This window comes from Neoarius graeffei, chromosome 5, assembly GCF_027579695.1.
Source record: "Neoarius graeffei isolate fNeoGra1 chromosome 5, fNeoGra1.pri, whole genome shotgun sequence".
Taxonomy (NCBI): Eukaryota; Metazoa; Chordata; class Actinopteri; order Siluriformes; family Ariidae; genus Neoarius; species Neoarius graeffei.
This window is the reverse complement of record NC_083573.1, coordinates 69,679,843-69,702,083: the sequence shown is the minus strand read 5'-3', so window position 1 is coordinate 69,702,083 and position 22,241 is coordinate 69,679,843. Positions and strand designations below refer to the sequence as shown.

The following is a 22,241-nucleotide window of genomic DNA, read 5'->3' as shown; positions in this document are numbered from 1 at the left end:
CACCTGGGTGCATCCAGGTCCAGAGGCGTCTTCTAGGTTGGGGGAATCTTGTCTGTGCTGGACGGAGCTTGTGTTCTTGGCACAAGTTCACTAGGCGGTAACTGTTGTCGTTTGTCTTGCTGTAGAAGCAATGGGGTCCTATTACTGTTGGATGGGATACGTGACTGTCCTGTCCAATTCTGGCATTAAAGTCACCAATAACAAGGTGCTTGTCATGCTTCTTCACCATATCTAGCTGGACTTTAAGCGTACTGTAGAAGTCATCCTTGTCTGCTGGGCTGGCAGACTCGGTCGGTGCGTAGATGACTGTGGTTGTAAGCCGAGGGTTACCATGGAATGCGGCAGTCAATATTCTCTGTCTGACAGAGTTAACACTTTGTAAACACTTGTATATGTGTTTCGAGACTACAAGACCAACACCTCCAAGTCTTTGGTCTGTGGCTGAACTATAGATAAGGACCCAATTCTTGTCATCTGACCATAATTCTTCAGTAGGGGATTGTGTTGTTAGTCGGTGCTCTTGAATGCCAACAATGTCAACACCTGCATCATTTAAGTCCATGAATAACTGGTGGGTCTTCCCTTTCTGGTGGAGTGTGTGCACATTGTAGGTCGATATTACAAGTGGTTTGAAAGTAGATAGACGAGACATATCAGGATCATCAGTCTGTGATGGTGTTCCAGGTTCCTGCTGACCCATCATAGGGTCTGGAAGGGATGTCTGTCTGGCTACCTTCGATCTAGTTCGTGGATATTTCTTTGTGATTCTCGTACTCGTTATATTAGCCAGAATTGTTTTGGTCCACTCTGGCAACTGAACGGGTGATTTGGCCCTGGACAGCTATAGGCAGAGTGCAGGTGCTATTAGCCAGCAGCAGCTCCCCTGGGAACCGTCCCACCATGGTTGAACCTGCCAGGAGCAGAGGGAACCTAGCAAGGTTCCATCCTCCCGATGGTATCGCAACTCAGGGTCATTGCTGTAGCTGTTGCCCGGGGAATACCACTAGGAGGTTAGCACTCTCTGATTTATATCCCCACTCAGTTAATCTGATTAATCTGATTCAATCTATTTAATTGAAAGATTTGAAAGAACATGGTACCATAATACAATAATAAAAATACAATATCAATGAAAAGTGTTCTCAGTTGGTTTAAAATTACATTGTTTTTTTTTTAATTATTGATTAATAGTTATGATTTATCATGACCGTATAATTACAGTTGTTTGCTCAGTGTTGAAATAATGTTATCATTCATAATCCTGATCAATATTATTGTAGTTCACAGGTCAGACCCGGGAGGAGGCCTTCAACTCTATTACCCAGAAAGCCCGGGAAAGAAATGTGGGTGGTTACCTCACGAGTTCAAAGCTGAGGGACTGGTTGATCTCAAGGCAGAGGTACTGGGGTACACCCATTCCCATAGTGCATTGCAGATCATGTGGTCCTGTGCCAGTTGCTGTGGAGGAGCTGCCAGTCATGCTACCTAAAATAGCTTCACTTACTGGGAAAGGGGCATCACCCCTGCAGTCTGCCCAGGAATGGGTCAACTGCTCTTGTCCCAGGTAAAATCCGACTCCTTTGTGTCTCACTATTGCACTACTTTAACACCCAGCTCTATGAGCGGCAGAGAATTGCACTACATGGTCTTTCTGTTTGCATAAGACTCTTATAGAGATGTGATTTGGAGATTGTGACTGGTATTCAGCAAGGTATGTGGTTAAAACACGACTGAGAAAATGGAACGTTATTATATTCCCTTACCGTCACTTTACTCCTCCTTGAGACTATAGGTGCTGTCAGAGCTAAATCACAAAGTCTGTAAGGGTGTCTGGAGATAGCATACTTGCTGAGGTTAGGGTGTTTCAGTTTGAGTCTCAGACTGTAAAACATGGTTATGCAATATGTTTCAGAATTTTTGTAATGCTAGAATCTTTGAAAATGACCCGTCTGTGCAGAGGGCATTTTCTGACTTGCCTGAGACACATTCCACATCTCCTCATTGATTTGAAAGGTGAAAGAAAAAACAAACTAGTACAATTCTCCTCTTAAGACAAATCATGCCAAGATATAGCCTCCAGCTTAGCACCGTCACATTATCACGTCTCTTTAAAATGTAGTTAATCATTCTTACCTAAAGAGTGTCATAAAATATAAAAAATAAGTCTGTTTAAGTCTAGGGCAGTGGGTAGTGGTGTTGTCTCACAGCTTCAAAGGTTTCCAGCTTGATCCTGTGCATAAATGAGTGTCTGTGTGTCATTTTGCAAGTTCTCCCCATGTCCATGTGGGTTTCCTTCAGGTTCTCTGGTTTCCTTCTACCTCTCAAAAACATGCCAGTAGGTGGGTTGGCTACACTAAATTGCCCCAGAGGTGTGAAAAAATGTGTGTGTGGTGCCCTGCAGTGGACTGTTGTTTCGTCCCATGTACTCCTGCCTTGTGCCCAGTTTTCCCAGGATAAGCTCTTGACTTGCCATGACCCTGAACAACATAAAGGTGTTCCTGAAGATGAATGATGACTGACTGAGCAAACTTCGGAAATCTGAAAGCCACACCTTTATTAGAAACCTATATGCTGAATCAGAAAATTATTTAAGGTGGCTCCTACTTCTGTTTTTAGCTGTGTGCTTTTGCCCATTTGTACAAGGAAATATGTCATACGGTGTCAGAAAACGCATACAGTACCAGGCAAAAGTTTGGACACATCTACTCATGCATAGGTTTTTCTGTATTTTAACTATTTTCTACAGTGTAGAACAATACTGAAGACATCAGAACTATGAAATAACATATGGAATGTATGAAATTATGTGGTAAACAAAAAAGTGTTAAACAAAATCTGTTTCATATTTTTGATTCTTCAAAGTAGCCACCATTTTACCTTGATGACTCTCTGCACGGGCGGCACGGTAGTGCAGTGGTTAGCGCTGTCGCCTCACAGCAAGAAGGTCCTGGGTTCGAGCCCCGGGGCCGCCGAGGGCCTTTCTGTGTGGAGTTTGCATGTTCTCCCCGTGTCCGCGTGGGTTTCCTCCGGGTGCTCCGGTTTCCCCCACAGTCCAAAGACATGCAGGTTAGGTTAACTGGTGACTCTAAATTGACCGTAGGTGTGAACGTGAGTGTGAATGGTTGTCTGTGTCTATGTGTCAGCCCTGTGATGACCTGGCGACTTGTCCAGGGTGTACCCCGCCTTTCGCCTGTAGTCAGCTGGGATGGGCTCCAGCTTGCCTGCGACCCTGTAGAAGGATAAAGCGGCTACAGATAATGAGATGAGATGAGACTCTCTGCACACTATTGGCATTATCTTAACCAGCTTCATGAGGTAGTCACCTGGGATGCTTTTCAATTAGCAGGTACCTCATCAAAAGTTAATTAGTGCAATTTCTTGCCTTCTTAATGTGTTTGAGATCAAATAGTAAATAATAAAAATACAGTAAATAGCCCTATTCCACAACTGTAGTAATCCATATTCTGTCAAGAACCACTCAACTAAGTAAAGAGAAATGACATCCATCATTATTTTAAGACAGGAAGTGACTTTTAATTAATAAAATAAAGAAAAAACATTCAAGTAGGTGTGTCCAAACTTTTGACTGGTACTGTAAGTCTGATATTACTTAACAGCCCAAAATTATTGAAATGAAATTTTCTGAAGTTATTTAATTAATTGACTACGTTGTATATTTTTCCACCATACAATTCCTATACCATTCCTCAGGTCCTTTTCCTTCTGTTTTAACTCGCATGACTGCTCATCATCGACGACCTGGTAGTTTTTGGAGTGAGACACTACAATCCTTAAAGTCAGACAATGTTGTCACAGTAAAAACTTTAGTCTGTGAGCTTGATTGAGTCTTGTAATTATAGAGAGACTAGAAGACCTCTTCTCTTTTGAGAATGTCATCATGACAGTTTGAGGAAAATGACTTCAGTTTTTAACTGATCCAGCCACGTCCAATCGGACAGACTACAAAGTGAAGATTGAGTGTGAGCTAAGGCATATCGGCCTCGTCTCTGCAAAGAGCTTTTTTTAAAAAAAAAGGCTGCAAGTCATTTCCTGAGCAATAATATTGTATCTGCCTGGTCTTGCTGTTTCCTGCCAGAGGACTAATTGAAAGCCTGCTGCAGGCCAGCATTCATAAAAACCCAACTGTTGTCCTGCCAGTAGCCAGACTGGTGCTGAGGATGCCCATGACAATCATTACACTTTCGAGTGATGAATACACAACCTGATGCCAAAAATCTCTACCCACTCCTGTTGTGTTGTAGCCACCTACATTTCAACGATTATAGTTAAGTTAACGTTTTCCTTCCAAATGAATGTCAAACCAATTTGAAGCCTTCTTGGATGTGCACGGTTAAAGCACTCAAAGAGCGTCTTATTACAGCAGATTGGCATAGTGAGTTTGAAAATGATTCAAGCAAACCCAGAGCAGCTTAGTCTGGCTCACTTCAGCAACGCGCCACTCTATCCAACAGCCAGTAGTGTGGGCAGACGCAGAACACACGCACCCACAGTTTGTCTCCTCTTCAACAGGCCTCAGCTGTTACTGTCTCTAATGGGGTCTCTCATCTCCTCAGTGGCCAAATAGCTGCCATTATCTCAGTCAGGTACAGAGATATAATACTCCACTGTAGAGCCTTTTGTGACATGAATGTATGCGAGACTGAGACCTGAATTACACATTTACACATTCAGACTTACTTAACAAGAGACGAAATGGCTTAGAGATGCTAAAATCCACATTTTTTTTTTTTATATGCAGAAAATGACATTGCCTCTTTTGCCTCAATGGATTCTCCATCTCGCACACACTTCAATCTCCTCAGGACGCTTCATGATGGGTGGCATGAAGGTGTTTGTTCTTCAAAATGGCACCTAGCTTTCAAAGAATTAACCTTCTACACCTGGAGGTAGTTGCCTAGCAGTGTGGTGGCCTCAGGCTCAAACTGTAAACATCAGATCAGGCATATTCTAAATACTGGAACTTGCAATGTACATGTTGTGAAAAACTACAATTATTATTATTTTTGTATTGTAAAATATTACAAAGATTAAATTAAATAACTAAGGAAGAAGAGAAAAGTTTCAGTTGGTGCACAACCCCAATTCCAAAAAAGTTGGGACACTGTGTAAACTGTAAATAAAAACAGAATGCGATAATTTTCAAATCATGGAAACCCTATATTTTGTTGAAAATAATATAAAGACAACATATCAGATGTTGAAACTGAGAAATTTTATTGTTTGAAAATATATGCTCATTTTGAATTTTATGTCTGCAACATGGTTCAAAAAAAGTTGGGACAGGGGCATGTTTACCACTGTGTTGCATCACCTCTACTTTTAACAACACACTGTAAACTTTTGGGAACTGAGGAGGCCAATTGCTATAGTTTTGAAAGAGAAATGTTGTCCTATTCTTGCCTGATTATACAAATTCAGTTGCTCAACAGTTCAGGGTCTCCTTTGCCGTATTTTGCACTTCATAATGCACCATATGTTTTCAACAGGAGACAGGTCTGGACTGCAGGCAAGCCAGTTTAGCACCTGTACTCTTTTACTACAGAGCCATGCAGTTTTAATATGTGCAGAAAGTGGTTTGGCATTGTCTTGCTGAAAGAAAGAAGGCCTTCCCTGAGAAAAGATTTTGTCTGGATGGCAGAATATTGCTCTGAAACGTGTATATATCATTCAGCATTAATGATGCCTTCCCAGATGTACAGTTCAGTTGGTCGGGTTCAATGCCCGAACTGATGATCACATCATCAGTTTTTCTTTGGCTAATCAGACACAAGGTACGCCACCACTCTTGCCGGAGCAGTTGGGGGTTAGGTGCCTTGCTCAAGGGCACTTAAGTCAATCCTGCTAGTCTGGGGAATCGAACCAGCAACCTTTTGGTCCCAAAGCTGTTTCTCTAACCATTAGGCCATGACTTCCCCCACATGGGTACAAGCTACCCACGTCATGTGCACTAACGCACCTTCATGCAATCACAGATGCTGGCTTTTGAACTGCGCACTGATAACAAGCTGGATGGTCCCTCTCCTCTTTAGCCTGGAGGACGTGGTGTCCATGATGAGCACATTCAGTAAACGGCTGATTCTTCCATGCCGCACAACTGGGAGACACAGGAAATCATTCCTACCTGTTGCTGTACAATACTACTGTATAACTGTGGTCCACTGTCTTACCATGTGTACGGTATCCTTAACTCAGGTGCAATATATGTATATAGGAGTCATTGTATATAAAATCACTTCATTTTGCTTTTACTTAAGTTATTGAACTTTATTTATTCCTTTTTTAAAGATTATTTTATCTTCTATTTTTAGACATGTTTACTACTTCTTTGATTCAGGAGCTTGGTTGCAAATTTGAATTTCCCTCCGGGGATTAATAAAGTGATTCTGATTCTGATGATTTCTTAAAAGGATTCGTCAGACCTCGGGACAATTTTCCACTTCACCTCAGTCCATCATAAAAGAGCTCGGGCCCAGAGAAGGCGGCAGTGTTTCTGGATATTGTTTATATTTGGTTTTAATTTGCATTTGTTGATGCAGTAATGAACTGTTTTCACAGACAATGGTTTTCTGAAGTGTTCCTGAGCCCATACAGTGATTTCCACTACAGACACGTGCCTGCTTTTAATGCAGTGTCTCCTGAGGGCCTGAAGATCACAGGCATCCAATGTCGGTTTTCAGCCTTGTCACTTGCATACAGGGATTTCTCCAGATTCTCTGAACCTTTTAATGATATTATGTAGCATAGATGATGTGATCCACAAATTCTTTGCAATTTTACATTGAGGAACATTGTAAATTGCTGTACTATTTGCCCACACAGTCTTTCACAGAGCGGTGAACCCCTCCCCATCTTTACTTCTGAGAGACTCCGTCTCTCTGGGATGCTCTTTTTATACCCAGTCATGTTACTGACCTGTTGCCAATTAACCAAATTAGTTTTTTTTTTTTTTTTTTTTTTTTGGCATTACACAACTTTTTCAGTCTTTTATTGCCCCTGTCCTAACTTTTCTGAAACGTGTTGCTGACATCAAATTCAAAATGAGCATATATTTTTCAGAAAACAACAAAATTTCTCAGTTTCAACATTCTGATATGTTGTCTTTGTATTATTTTCAATGAAATATATGTAGGGTTTCCATGATTTGCAAATCTTAACATTCTATTTTTATTTGTTTTACTGTACACAGTGTCCCAACTTTGTTGGAATTGGGGTTGTATTTTTAAAAAGCTGACTATGTATTGTTTATAGATGATCAGACAGCGACCAGGCCAACACTTTTCCAAGGTTTCTCAAGGTTTAACGTTGTGCATTGTGGGATCCATTTCTGCTCACCACAGATATAAAAAGTGGTTATTTCAGTTACTGTATACTTTCAAGTCAAGTCAACTTTGTCAAATATGCTATACATGCTCGACATTCAGCACAGATGAAATATCAGTCCTCTCTGACCCACGGTGCAAACTGGCAATGCAATAAATACAAATAGAATAACTGAAAAAAACAAACAATATAAACAGTATAAACACTCTAGATAGGAACTAGACAGACTAAACACTCAAACAATATAAACAGAATAAATAAACAGTATAAACACTAGATAAGAACAAGACATAGACTAAACACTCAGACAATATAAACAGTGTAAACACTAGATAAGAACAAGACAGACTAAACACTCAGACAATATAAACAGTATAAAACACTAGATATTAACTAGACTAAACACTCAAACAATATAAACAGTATAAATAAACAGTATAAACACTAGATAACAACAAGACAGACTAAACACTCAGACAATATAAACAGTATAAACACTCTAGATATTAACTAGACTAAACACTCATACATGCACACACACACAAATTGGTACAAATAACCAAACAGTCAAGGGCACTTGAGGTATAGCAGAATAAACATGAAATAAGCAGAATAAACAAACTAACAGCTGTTAAGGTGAGGTAGTGCAGAATAGTGCAAATGGGCGAGGTAAAGTGAGATGTGCGGTCCCTGAGTTCAGTGTGTTAATGAACGATGAGATGTATGTATATATATATATATGTGTGTGTGTGTGTGTTGGGGGGGGAACTGTGAGGATGACATGTCAGATGCTGAAGGGGGGAGTGCGAGCAGAGTCTGTGGCAGGGGGCAGAGGGGGGAGGAGGGGCAGAACAGGGAGGGAGTTGAGCCTCCTGACCACCTGGTGAAAGAAACTGTTCTTGAGCCTGCTGGTTTTGGCCCGGAGACTCCGCAGTCTCCTCCCCGACGGCAGCAGGCTGAAGAGGCTGTGAGATGGGTGGGTGGGGTCACCTGCAATCCTGATGGCTATGCGGGTGAGGCGGGAGTTATAGATATCCATAAGAGAAGGGAGAGAGTTAGCTTGAACCAGTCTAGCCATTCTCATCTGCCCTCTCTCATCACCAAGGCATTTCTGTGTAAACTATAAAGACTGTTGTGTGTGAAAATTCCAAAAATTCAGCAGTTTCTGAAATAATCGATCCAGCCCATCTGGCACCAAGAACCATGCTTTGGTCAAAGTCAATGAGATCACATTGTTTCCCCATTCTGACTTTTGATGTGAACGTTAACTCAAGCTCTTGACCGGTATTGCACTGTAGCCATGTGACTGCACGAATGAGCAGGGGAACAGGTATTCCTATTAAAGTGGCCAGTGAGTGTATATCACTACATTTATGTTTACTAACAGAGCACAAGCAAAACATATTAGTAGATTTTATTACAGTATCAGTATTCACATATTGTTCAAGGATGAGCAGGCGGGCATGGTACTGATTGGTACTCGTGGACCAGTGGAGGGGTGCGTGTGTGTGTGCGCACACGTGTGCACTTTTTGTCTTACACTTGTTTGTTGTGTTTCCCCTGGTGGACAACTTGTACTTCTGATTTTTCATGTGAACATTTTTTGGGTGACATTCTGTTTGCTTTGGAGGAAAGAGATGGAAGGTGGCAATCCAACACAAACACACAGGCACATATGCACTGGGATTGGCTTCAGTTCCCAGTACTGCGTCCAGTAGCAGCCAGTCCCTCAATAACACACAGGGCTGAGTGACGGGGATAGAGTGGCTCAGTAGCTGACATTTCCAATCTGGAGGTCATGCAAGGATTGCTGCTCATTAGAAACATTATTATACATTATTGATATTTTTGCATTTGCTGTGTTTTCGGTGATTGTATCATGCTGGGCAGTGTAAACCAACAGGGAGGATTGCTCAGAGGAAGCCTTGAATTTAATTTAATCTACTGGGAGGAGTTGTTCGCAGACCATGGAACATGGTTAAATATGGATATTTGATGCTTTTTGTGATGTTTCCATGAAGTAATAGTGCAGTTACAATAGTTTCATTATAATTATTATGCAAACTGTATAATTATTGCTTGCTTGAAATAGTTTTTATTTGACGTTATTAATGATTTCAGATTTATGTAGCATGGCTCAAATGAGCAGCAGATCTTTATTATGAAGACATTTTATAAAACTGAAAATAAAAGTAGTGTGCCACATTTTTGGTTTTGTGTCCAAAGATGATATTCTGAGCATAGCTTTGAGTTTTCTTTTTACTGCTCTATTATGTCTGCAATCCTTTTAGAAAAGACGGCTGAAACACTAAGACACTGCTAATATCATTGCTTTTTCATTTCTGTGGTTCCTGATGACATTTCCATTGTGGTTGTTTTTTTTGTCTGGCTTATTGCTATTTATAAATTATTTAATAACATTTTCAGGCTAGAAACTCTAGTTGCTAGACTGTATACTGCCATGTATTGTTCCAACTTGGAATATCTGCATGTCAGAAATTGGGTACATATTCGATAGGCAGTGGTGTGTTTTTGTATTTAGGCTATATTTGGGTGTCGTGCGTTTGTGTTTGTCTTATTGCAACCCTGCTTTTTCACACTCGGTTCTTTATCATGCCAGGTGTAAAGGTCCTGCGCAGAGAGAGACAGACACCATGGACACTTTTGTGGATTCTGCCTGGTACTATTTCAGATACACAGACCCACACAACTCGGAGAGGTAAGGACAAAAGTTCATATACATTTCTTTTCATCCACATTTTTCTCTCGCTTTCTCTCAACCTGTTATGACATTTCATAACAAAAGGTTGATTTGGCATAGAACTAACAAATACACAGCATATAGTTATCTAATCTCAGTGCTAATGGCATGAGGGCATTAAGGACATTATTATATTTACTTTTCTTCTTCCCATGATCTTCAGGAAATTCATGTAATTCATCTTTACACTGAACATGTTACTTATTGACCATTCCAAATATTTCACAGGGGTGAATGTGTTCAGGTAGCACAAGTGAGTTAATGTTCTAGGGGACAAATAGAGTACATGTTTTTCATTACATTTAATGGATGACTCATGCAAAAGAATATTTAAAGCATGAGATGCTAAATGGATTCTCACTTATAAACTCCAAGGGCAGAAATGCAGTTTCAGTGTTTGGTATGAGCATGGGTAGATGTGAAGTAGTAGGGGTGGGTTTTTTTGTTTTTTGTTTTTTTTTGGCGGCTTTACATGTAATATCAGTGGGACACAAATAGCACCCCAACTCTGGAATCATACACATGGCAGCTTGAAAAACAGATGACATATAAATATATAAATTCCTCTACTCAGACACTCAATTCTCTCCTCTCTCTCTCTGTCTGCATTTTCTGTCTCTACCACCCATGCACATTTTTTTAAAATTTATTTATTTATTTATGGTGATCATAACTTGTCGGCCATTACCTGTTGGTCATATTAAGATCATCACAAAAGAAGACCATTTGCAAGTAGTGGAACATCATTTCCTCCTCTAACCTGAGCTGTTAGTGTTCTAACAATATGTCAACATCAATATTGTATATTTATGCACAAATTGATGAGATCTGTGTGATTTCAAGTGCCTCATTGTAAAATTTATGGATGTGAAAGCTATTGCTTTATACAGATCCACAGATAATCAGTGCCGGTTTGAGATAATCATCCATCTAAAGTTGCATTATCCATCTCTCTCAAGTGTTTAGACGCACACCCAGACTGCACACAGGCATGCAAAACATAACTGCTCATCCAGTAATAACATTCTCTTCTTTCTGAATTCTGTGGCTGGATGGTTATGCAAGGGTGTCCTCTAGTGGTGGCCCGTATATGCGTTTATTCTAATACACTAGTTTACAGTGTAAAAAAATAATAATAATAATAAAAATTGAAGACGATTTGTTGGATCCTGATCACACAATTTAACTGTGTCCTGTCTGCTGCAGGCCTTTCGATCGCTCTCTGGCTGACCAGTGGATGCCTGTGGATGTGTATATAGGAGGAAAAGAGCATGCGGTCATGCACCTGTACTACGCCCGTTTCCTCAGTCACTTCTGCAAGGACCAGGGCTTGGTCTCGCACAAGTACATAACACAAATTAGAGATAAGATTTCGCAAATTTTAGTGCTTCACCCACTAACTTCATGTATAGCACTTTTAACAACAAACAGCTTAACATAGACATTTAATACACAAGACAGTCTGACAGTGGCAAGGGAAAAACTTGCGTAAGATGACATGAGAAGAGTCAGAAATGATCTCTGATTAATGCCTAGTTGTGTGACAATGACATTAAGTTTGATGATGAGCTTTTACTCTGATAATATTGAGGTCATAAAGAGAATTGACAGACAATCATGATTTAAATGTCAGATATGACTGTACTGGGCCTCATTTGTCAAACTTGAAAAAAATATTCATTCAAAAGGATGCTTCAGTGTGCTGGAAAGAACGTCCAAATCCTGCAAGAGTGCCTGAGTTTGTGTAAATTTCCATATAATGAGACTCACTAATGTGAATCTCAATTGATGGGCTTTAGATTGTTTAACTGCCTTGAGGTAGTGTGATTTTATTTATGGATTATGCTGTCAAATTTAAAATAGCTTTGTTTTAATTGCATAGACAAATTTAATGAAAATTTTGTGAAACTTAGTTGTTTCATGTTAATGGCTTGAAAAACAGCGATCTAAAAGAAATCTGTTAATTAAGATAACTATGACTGGCCATTAGGACTAATGAAATACTGCCATATGACAGTAAGAATTCATTTGCACCTCTGGTAGCCAATGCATTGCAGTGGCCGAGCTGTGTTCTTAGAAGATTTAGTGCACATCATTTAATTGTCTTTTTCTCCTTTTCAGCTCCATGAGCTTGCCCTACTGTGGACTTTTGTGGGTGTCACTAAATACAAATCAGCTGTGCCATAAATGTGTTTAGTAATTTGTCACTGAATGGCATTTATAAACATATGCACATGTGTACAAAAAAGATCAGCTCTAAAGAAAATGAGTAAATCTGACAGGAAATTTAAATTTGTCTGGTAGATGTTATGAAAACATTCGCTCACAGCTTTATCAAAAGATTGATAAATGAGGCCCAGACTGTTGAGTGAGTAAGAGTCTCAATATCGCAATAAAGCATAGCGTAATACATGTTGATGTGGACTGGAGCCATATATAATCAGTGGTGTTTGTTTGTTTGTTTGTTTGTTTATTTGTTTGTTTGTTTGTTTGTTTGTTCAAAGGGAACCATTTAAGAAGCTGCTGGTTCAGGGCCTTATTAAGGGTCAGACCTTTCGTGTCGCTGAGAGTGGGCAGTACCTGAAGAAGGAGGATATTGATTTCACAGGTATGTGTGTTTAGAGCTTTTACTGTAGTGCTCAGTGATCATTATATCTCAAACTGCTGTTATTTGAGCCCGTTATGGTTTGCTTGTTGCTGTGGACAAAAATAGATTATGCCTCAGTGCAACTTGATTCAACAGCAGTCAGTTTAGTCATCAAAAACACTTGAGACAAATGCTGTATAAATCTCCATCTTTCCACCTGTCAATTTCTCTGTATTTCTCTGTCTGTCTCTGGTGAGTATTGGACACGTGGCTGAACTGTTGCCAGGCAACCAGGTAAACAGGGAGTTTCTGTCTGGACTGTGTGTATTATTGGTATCAAAGGGATTTTATTATGGGCTTTCTGTGTCACTAAGGACACAGATAGTGACTGATGCTTAGGCTTTTGTTTATTAGTGGTAATAGTTTATGCATATTTGGCCTTTTGGGTTGCGCCTGTGTTTTAAGAGGCATGAAAAATCCTTCCAATAGAATTTGCTCCATCTCAGTCCACTTCAGACTCGTTTACATGCGTTTTTGATCTCTTCTAGCCTCAGAGCCTGTCCACCGAGAAAGCAGGAAGCAGCTGCAGGTGAGCTGGGAGAAGATGAGTAAGTCCAAGCACAACGGTATAGACCCCGAGGAAGTGGTGCAGCAGTATGGCATCGACACCGTGCGCCTCTACATCCTCTACGCTGCTCCACCTGAGCAGGACATCCTGTGGGACGTAAAGAGTGAGATGTCTCCTGAATCCTAATGCTCTGTTTTGATAAGAGTAGACCCAACTTCTCCCAGATCAGTTTAGTTATTTTATTTATTAAACAGTGAAAATGAGATTGAAGCAGCCAGTTCTGAATTTCCAACTTAAATAATGGCAGGTTCTCACTCCATGTGTGAAAGCTTCCTTAAAGGGGACATATTATGAAAAACTCACTTTTTCAGTGCTTGTGCAAATACATTCGGGTACAGTGCCTTGCAAGAGTATTCATCCTCCTTGGTGTTTGTCCTGTTTTGTTGCATTACAAGCTGGAATTAAAATGGATTTTTAGGTGGTTAGCACCATTTGATTTACACAGCATGCCTACCACTTTAAAAGTGAACTTTTTTTTTTTTTTAATTGTGACACAAACAAGAATTAAGATGAGAAAAACCCCAGAAATCTGGAGTGTGCATAGGTGTTCACCCCCTTTCGTATGAAACCCCTAAATAAGAGCTGGTCCAACCAATTCACTTCTTCATAAGTCACATAATTAGTTGATTAAGATCCGCCTGTGTGCAATCAAAGTGTCACATGATCTGTCACATGATGTCTGTATAGATCAACTGTGGGTGGTAAAAGAGAGCAACTGGACTTGCTTGAAGTTTCTTGAAGACGTTTCACCTCTCATCCGAAAGGCTTCTTCAGTTCTGTCTATATAGATCAACTTGTTCTGGAAGGACCCTGACTCTGCAGCACTACTAAGCAAACAACATGAGAACCAAGGAGCACTCCAAACAGGTCAGAGACAAAGTTGTGGAGAAGTATAGATCGGGGTTGGGTCATAAAAAATATCCCAGACTTTGAATATCCCAGGGAGCACCATTAAATCCATTATAGCAAAATGGAAAGAATATGGCACCACTACAAACCTGACGAGAAGGCCGCCCACCAAAACTCACAGACTGGGCAAGGACGGCATTTAATCAGAGATGCAACAAAGACACCAACAATAATTCTGAGGGAGCTGCAAAGATCCACAGCGGAGATGGGAGAATCTGTCCATAAGACCACTTTAAGCCGTACACTCCTAGCCTGGGCCCGCACATCCTAAGCGTGACGCAACATGAGGGCCTGTTGCGAGCTTAGTCTGGCCAGGCAAGCTATCTACAGCTCTTCCAAGCTCTGGAAAAATCGGGAGCCAATCAACTTTGAGCATCTCCAACGGCCCTGGGTAGAGGCGTGTTCAAGGCAGTGACGTAGTAGAACTGCGACCGGAAGCCATAGATTGTTTACAGAATCATGCTGTATTGAAAGCATTCAACGGGAAGTTCTCATTGAAAACAGAGCAAAGAGCAGCCCTGGAGGTATTTATTGAAAGGAAGGACGTTTTCGCCTTGCTCCCGACCGGCTTCGGTAAGAGTTTAATCTACCAGTTAGCCCTGCTAGTAGCCAAATCAATGGGGCTCAGCGAGAATCCTATCGTCGCGTCACATACGTCAGAGGAAAGAGTGATGTGATTGGTTTAAGCTTCGTCACAGCCTTTTCTGGCTTCGACCAGTAGCAAACTGAGGCATTTCAGGGAGGCGGGTCAACCACGGGCTCTGGGAAACGGTTGGGCTGAATATCTTGGCCAGACCAATAGCTCGTAGAGCTTTGAAGTCGCGTTAGCCAGACTAGTACACTCCACAGAGTGGGGCTTTATGGAAGAGTGGCCGGAAAAAAGTAATTGCTTAAAAAATCAAGTTTGGAGTTTGCCCAACAGCATGTGGCAGACTCCCCAAACACATGGAAGAAGATTCTCTGGTCAAATGAGACAAAAATTGAACTTCTTGGCGATCATGGGAAATGCAATATGTGGTGCAAACCCAACACCCTGAGAACACCATCTGTACAATGAAGCATGGTGGTGGTAGCATCATGCTGTGGGGATGTTTTTCATCTGCAGGGACAAGAAAGCTGGTCAGGACTGAAGGAAAGATGGATGGCACTAAATACAGGGCAATTCTGGAGGAAAATCTGTTTGAGTCAACCAGAGGTTTGAGACTGGGACGAAGATTCACGTTCTAGCAGGACAATGACCCTAAACATACTGCTAAAGCCACACTGGAGTGGTTTAAAGGGAAACATTTAAATGTCTTGGAATGGTCTAGTCAACAGCACCCAGTGAGCAGTTAGGGGTTAGGTGCCTTGCTCAAGGGCACTTCAATCCAAGGCTGCCCCATGTTAACCTAACCGCATGTCTTTGAACCTAATGACACGGCCACTGATATCATCACGGCTCGTGCTGGAAAAAACAGTTATGTTTTGGTTCCAGCTGGGAACCCACTTTTCAGGTTCTGAACCAGTTTATTTTTGCTCGAAATGCTGTGAACGTTTCAAAAACTGGTGCTCAAACCAGAACGGAACCTGTTCCCTGTTGGTCGAAAAGCGGCAAGACAGGAGTTGGCTTATACACTACCAGTCAAAATTTGTTCATAGAGGGTTTTTATTAATTTATTTTCTTACATTTTATTTTATACTGTTTTAGAAGAATGAATGAATACTGAGATTATAAATTCTTAGCAGTATTGGCATCTTCTAAACCATTTTCCGGAAGGAGCTTCACCCAGGGGCGGCACGGTGGTGTAGTGGTTAGCGCTGTCGCCTCACAGCAAGAAGGTCCGGGTTCAAGCCCGGTGGCCGGCGAGGGCTTTTCTGTGCGGAGTTTGCATGTTCTCCCCGTGTCCGCGTGGGTTTCCTCCGGATGCTCCGGTTTCCCCCACAGTCCAAAGACATGCAGGTTAGGTTAACTGGTGACTCTCTAAATTGAGCGTAGGTGTGAATGTGAGTGTGAATGATTGTCTGTGTCTATGTGTGTCGCCCTGTGATGATCTGGCGACTTGTCCAGGGTGTACCCCGCCTTTCGCCCGTAGTCAGCTGGGATAGGCTCCAGCTTGCCTGCGACCCTGTAGAACAGGATAAAGCGGTTAGAGATAATGAGATGAGATGAGCTTCACCCAAGAGCCTTTTTAAACTGCTTGTTTATGGATCCAATTTCATTCTTAGCCAAAAGAAGCTTGTTTTAAATAACCCTATATAATACATTTTGATTCTGAAATATATTTATATATGGGTATTAATTTCTCTATTTGCATTTGCTTTAGAAGCTAATTTCAACTATAAACCTTTTTTAAAATGTCTTGGACAAAAAGAATTATATATTCAATTTACTATGCCTAAGTATAGTGTGTACATTACTGAGAGAGAGATACAGACAGACAGACATGGTGAAAGTGAGAGTTTCTATCCTCTGAGACAGTGTGTTATTTATGAATTAAGAGAATGTGGTGGGAACGTTGGACAGAACCCACCTACTAGACCATAAGGGATTGTAGTCTGAAAAATAAACACTGAGTTGTTTTTTTTTTTGTATAGCACCCAGCAAGGTGACACAAACAATAATTAAGATGAAAAAAAAAACAGAAATCGGGAGTGTGCATAAGTGTCTCTCCCCCCTCCAAAAAAAATAAATAGTCAATACTTTATAAAGCCACCTTTTGCTACAATTACAGCTGCAAGTCTCTTGGGGTATGTTTCTATTAGCTTAGCACATCTAGCCACTGGGATTTTTTTTCCCATTCCTCAAGACAAAACTGCTCCAACTCCTTCAAGTTAGATGGGTTGTGTTGGTGTACAGCAATCTTCAAGTTATGCCACAGATTCTCAATTGGATTGAGGTCTGGGCTTTGACTAGTGCCATCCATCTTTCCTTCAGTCCTGACCAGCTTTCCTGTCCCTACAGATGAAAAATATCCCCACAGCATGATGCTGTCACCACCATGCTTCATTGTAGGGATGGTATTCTCAGGGTGCTGGGTTTGCGCCACACATGGCATTTTCCATGATGGCCAAAAAGTTACATTTTTGTCTCATTTGACCAGAGAAACTTCTTCCATGTGTTTGGGGAGTCTGCCACATGTTGTTGGGCAAACTCCAAACGTGATTTTTTTTTTTTTTTTAAAGCAAATTACTTTTTTTTTTTTTCTGGCCACTTCCATAAAGCCCCACCCTGTGGAGTGTACAGCTTAAAGTGGTCCTATGGACAGATTCTCCCATCTCTGCTGTGGATCTTTGCAGCTCCCTTAGCGTTATTGTTGGTGTCTTTGTTGCATCTCTGATTAATGCCCTCCTTTCTTGGTCTGAGTTTTGGTGGGCGACCTTCTCTTGTCAGGTTTGTAGTGGTGCCATATTCTTTCCATTTTGCTATAATGGATTTAATGGTGCTCCCTGGCATATTCAAAGTCTGGGATATTTTTTATAACCCAACCCTGATCTATACTTCTCCACAACTTTGTCTCTGACCTGTTTGGAGGCTCCTTGGTTCTCATGTTGCTTGCTTAGTAGTGTTGCAGAGTCAGGATCCAGGAGAACAGGTTGATTTCTACAGACATCATGTGACAGATCATGTGACACTTTGATTACACACAGGTGGATCTTAACCAACTAATTATCTGACTTGTGAAGTGAATTGGTTGGACCAGCTCTTATTTAGGGGTTTCATACAAAGGGGGTGAATACTTATGCACACTTCAGATTTCTGTTTTTTCATCTTAATTATTGTGTGTCAATAAAATAAAACCACTGTGCACCTTTAAAGTGGTAGGCATGCTGTGTAAATCAAATGGTGCTAACCCCCCAAAATCCATTTTAATTCCAGCTTGTAATGCGACAAAACAGGACAAACACCAAGGGGGATGAATACTTTTGAAAGGCACTGTATCTGGAGTGCCTGCCAACCCACAAACTCTGAATAAGATGACCCAGTCGGGTTTTGTTTTTGTTTTTTTTGGACTGCCTATTTTAAAAAAAAAAAAAAGTGCTTTCACAAACCGTTCAGATTTGGCTCCTCTTTCTATAGCACAAATGAAGCTTATTATAACTGCACTACCCCCTTATCTGAATATTTCCACTCATTGCTTGAGAACTACCTTTGCGAATGAAATATTCATGAGGTGCTTGATTGGCCGGCCAAAAGGGAGTGTGGTGAGCAGTGGCTTATTATCATTTAAAGAAACAGGCAATCAAAATGTTTACAAAGCCTTCTCCCTTCCCCAAAGTAGTCCCAGTTATTCTGTGCTTATTTGTCAATTTCCTTTGAAGGAAAAGGGGCAGATCAAATCCATTTCTCTGTCTCTGGCTTCAGTCCAGGAAAAAAATGTAAACCAAAAACATTTAATAAAGAAATGAGCCCCATGACAATATTGGGGAGCAGTTTTTTTTTTTTTAAGATAGCTTTGAAATTATTTGATAATTATGGATCCAGTGGGCGGCACGGTGGTGTAGTGGTTAGTGCTGTCGCCTCACAGCAAGAAGGTCCGGGTTCGAGCCCCGTGGCCGGCGAGGGCCTTTCTGTACGGAGTTTGCATGTTCTCCCCGTGTCTGCGTGGGTTTCCTCCGGGTGCTCCGGTTTCCCCCACAGTCCAAAGACATGCAGGTTAGGCTAATTGGTGATGCTAAATTGACCGTAGGTGTGAATGTGAGTGTGAATGATTGTCTGTGTGTCGCCCTGTGATGACCTGGCAACTTGTCCAGGGTGTACCCCGCCTTTCGCCCGTAGTCAGCTGGGATAGGCTCCAGCTTGCCTGCGACCCTGTAGAACAGGATAAAGCGGCTAGAGATAATAAGATGAGATTATGGATCCAGAAACACTTTTACAGACTTTCAGATGTATTACATATTTTTGAAAACTCATAACATGAAACTCCTCTATGAATGAGTTTTGAATCTCATTGGGATATATTTTGTGGGTTTTCTATAATAATAATAATAATTATTATTATTATTATTATTATTATTATTACAACAACAAATTAGTTGCCTTAACTCCTGTATTAACAAACAATAACTTCAGAATGAATGAACCGTCAGTTAACAATATATTAGCATATTAATAAATGTTTGTTTAAATGGTCACAAAATACCATTTAAACAAACATTTACTGACTAATGTTTTTGTATTTAGGGTTCTGAATTTTTTTAAATCAAAAATCTTATTGTTCTGCATTTTTTAAATCTGAACTCTTACTCCTAGCAATTTCAAAACAAAGATTAAAAAATGTAATGTATTAAATCCACCACAGGAAAAAAATAATACGAGGTCTCTACATAATTAAAATATCTGAAATTATTCAAATTTTTTTTATTTGTACATCAGCTTCCAAGCCCCATACAGGCATACACACTGAAAGTTGCTTTTTAGCCTTAGTTTTGAATTCATTCATTCATCTCCCATGCTTTTTAAATTTTGTTAGTTAGTAACTTTAATACTTTGTGAAGAAGAAGAAGAAAGAACACGATATTTATGACTTTCATTTCTTACATTCATAGCACAGGCAAAAGATGCAGGCGTAAGAGCTTACAGTGATCCAAAGAAAGATTGGTTGCACAGATTGTGTGTGTGTGTGTGTGTGTGTGTGTGTGTGTGTGTGTGTGTGTAGCTGATGCTCTCCCAGGTGTGCTGCGTTGGCAGTCTCGTCTCTGGGGGCTCGTCACTAAGCTGAGAGAGGCTCGTGAGGGCAGCGATACCCCCAACCCTTCGATCCTCAACAAGAAAGAGCTCTTGGAGGCCCGTAAGATCTGGGAAAGCAAAAATCAAGCCATTGCGCAGGTCAGAGGAAGTACTTACACTGATTATGATGGCAATTAATATGGTACATTCTACTATATTATAATGCAGTGGTATGCAAAAGTTTGGGCACCCCAGTCAAAATTGCTGTTACTGTGAACAGTTAAGCAAGTTGAAGATGAAATGATCTCCAAAAGGCATAAAGTTAAAGATGACTCATTCCCTTTATATTTTAAGCAAAAACAATTTTTTATTCATCTTTTACATTTTCAAAATGACAAAAAAGGAAAAGGGCCCGAAGCAAAAGTTTGGGCACCCTGCATAATTAGTACCTAGTAACACCCCTTTTGGCAAGTATCACAGCTTGTAAACACTTTTTGTAGCCAGCTAATAATCTTTCAGTTCTTACCTGGGGGATTTTCACACATTCGTCCTTGCAAAAGGCTTCCAGTTCTACAAGTTTCTTGGGCTGTCTTGCATGCACTGCTCTTTTGAGATCTATCCACAGATTTTCAGTGATGTTTAGGTCAGGGGACTGTGAGGCCCAGGGCAAAACCTTCAGCTTGTGCCTCTTGAGGTATTCCATTGTAGATTTTGAGGTGTGTTTTGGATCATCGTCTTATTGTAGGACCCATCCTCTTTTTAACTTCAACTTTTTTGCAGATGGTGTGATGTTTGCTTCCAGGATTTGCTGGTATTTCTTTGAATCCATGCTTCCCTCGACCAATGAAACGCGCCCTGTGCCACTGGCTGCAACACAACCCCAAAGCATGATCGATCCACACCCACGCTTCAGAGTTGGAGAGGTGTTCTTTTCCTGGAATTTGGCACCCTTTTTTCTCCAAACATACCTTTGCACATTGTGGCCAAAAAGTTCTATTTTAATTTAATCAGTCCACAGGACTTGTTTCCAAAATGCATCAGGCTTATTTAGATGTTCATTTGCAAACTTCAGACGCTGAATTTTGTGCTAGGACGCAGGAACGGTTTTCTTCTGATGACTCTTCCATGAAGGTCATACTGTATTTGTTCAGGTGTCGCGGCATAGTAGAACAGTGCGCCACCACTCCAGGGTCTGCTAAATCTTTCTGAAGGTCTTTTGCAGTCAAACAGGGGTTTTTATTTGCCTTTCTAGCAATCCAATGAGCAGTTCTTTCAGAAAGTTTTCTTCATCTTCCAGACCTCACCTTGATCTCCACTGTTTCTGTTAACTGCCATTTCTTAATAACATTACAATCTGAGGAAACAGCTACCTGAAAACACTTTGCTATGTTCTTGTAGCCTTCTCCTGCTTTGTGAGCATCAATTATTTTATTATTCAGAATGCGAGGGAGTTGCTTAGAGGAACCCATGGCTGTTGATTTTCGGGACAAGTTTGAGGAGTCAGACAATTTATACAGCTTTGAAATCTGCATCATCTGACCTTTCCTAATGAAGAATTTGAACAAGCCACCGCTCAATAAGCTAATTAAGGTCTGGAACCTTGGTAAAAGTTACCTGAGAGCTCAAATGTATTGGGGTGCCCAAACTTTCGCATGGTGTTCCTTTTCTTTTTTCACTCTCCAATTGTACAAAACAAAAATAATACACAAATCTTGCAGAAAACACTGAAAAGAAATGTCATCTTTACCTTTATGCCTTTTGGTGATCAGTTCATCTTCTGCTCACTTAACTATTCACAGTAACAGACATTTTCAGTAAGGGTGCCCAAACTTTTGCATGCCACTGTATAGTACTAATACAGCCCTTATTTTGCTTGTACTATTTGACCACTTGGTGTCGTCAGTGTGAGGGCAAATGAGTATCTGTGTGTTCAGTGATTTAAGAAGGGACAACAGAATAATTTAGCAGAAGAGACAGTCACCATTTACCACACTTTTTTTTTTTCATCCCTGAAAAGCAAACTAATCCATCTTAATTCCTTAGAAATCAACAGAACGGGTGTAGTTAAAGGATATTAAATTGAGCAGTTGATACTGTAGTGTGGTATAAATAGCTTCTGATAGCCCAGGCCAGGATTAATTCCTCCAGAGGCCCAGGTTGGTTAAGAGGCCTGGCCTGCACTTGCGCCAACCAGAGCCTCTAAGCCACACTGTCTCTCTTTGATTCTTGTTGTTGAAAATCCTTTGCCATCAATCATGTGCTTTCTAGCATGAAGGAAGTCTGTTAGCACCTGCAGCTCTCTACAGCTGATGTAGGATCAGTTTCCCTAACCCAAACCTTAACCTTAATAAGCATATGAGAAGACACA

At 40.7% G+C, this 22,241-nt stretch overlaps 1 protein-coding gene across 1 annotated transcript in view; it reads left to right on the top strand.

Moving 5' to 3' along the window:
- Positions 1-22,241, top strand: part of lars2 (leucyl-tRNA synthetase 2, mitochondrial) — a 101,341-nt gene that overhangs the window by 64,645 nt on the left and 14,455 nt on the right. Inside the window, exons 12-17 of the mRNA XM_060922316.1 lie at positions 1,281-1,564; positions 9,962-10,060; positions 11,309-11,446; positions 12,607-12,710; positions 13,238-13,420; positions 19,863-20,032. Of these exons, the coding sequence (XP_060778299.1) occupies positions 1,281-1,564; positions 9,962-10,060; positions 11,309-11,446; positions 12,607-12,710; positions 13,238-13,420; positions 19,863-20,032 (978 nt within the window). The remainder of the gene's footprint in view (positions 1-1,280; positions 1,565-9,961; positions 10,061-11,308; positions 11,447-12,606; positions 12,711-13,237; positions 13,421-19,862; positions 20,033-22,241) is intronic.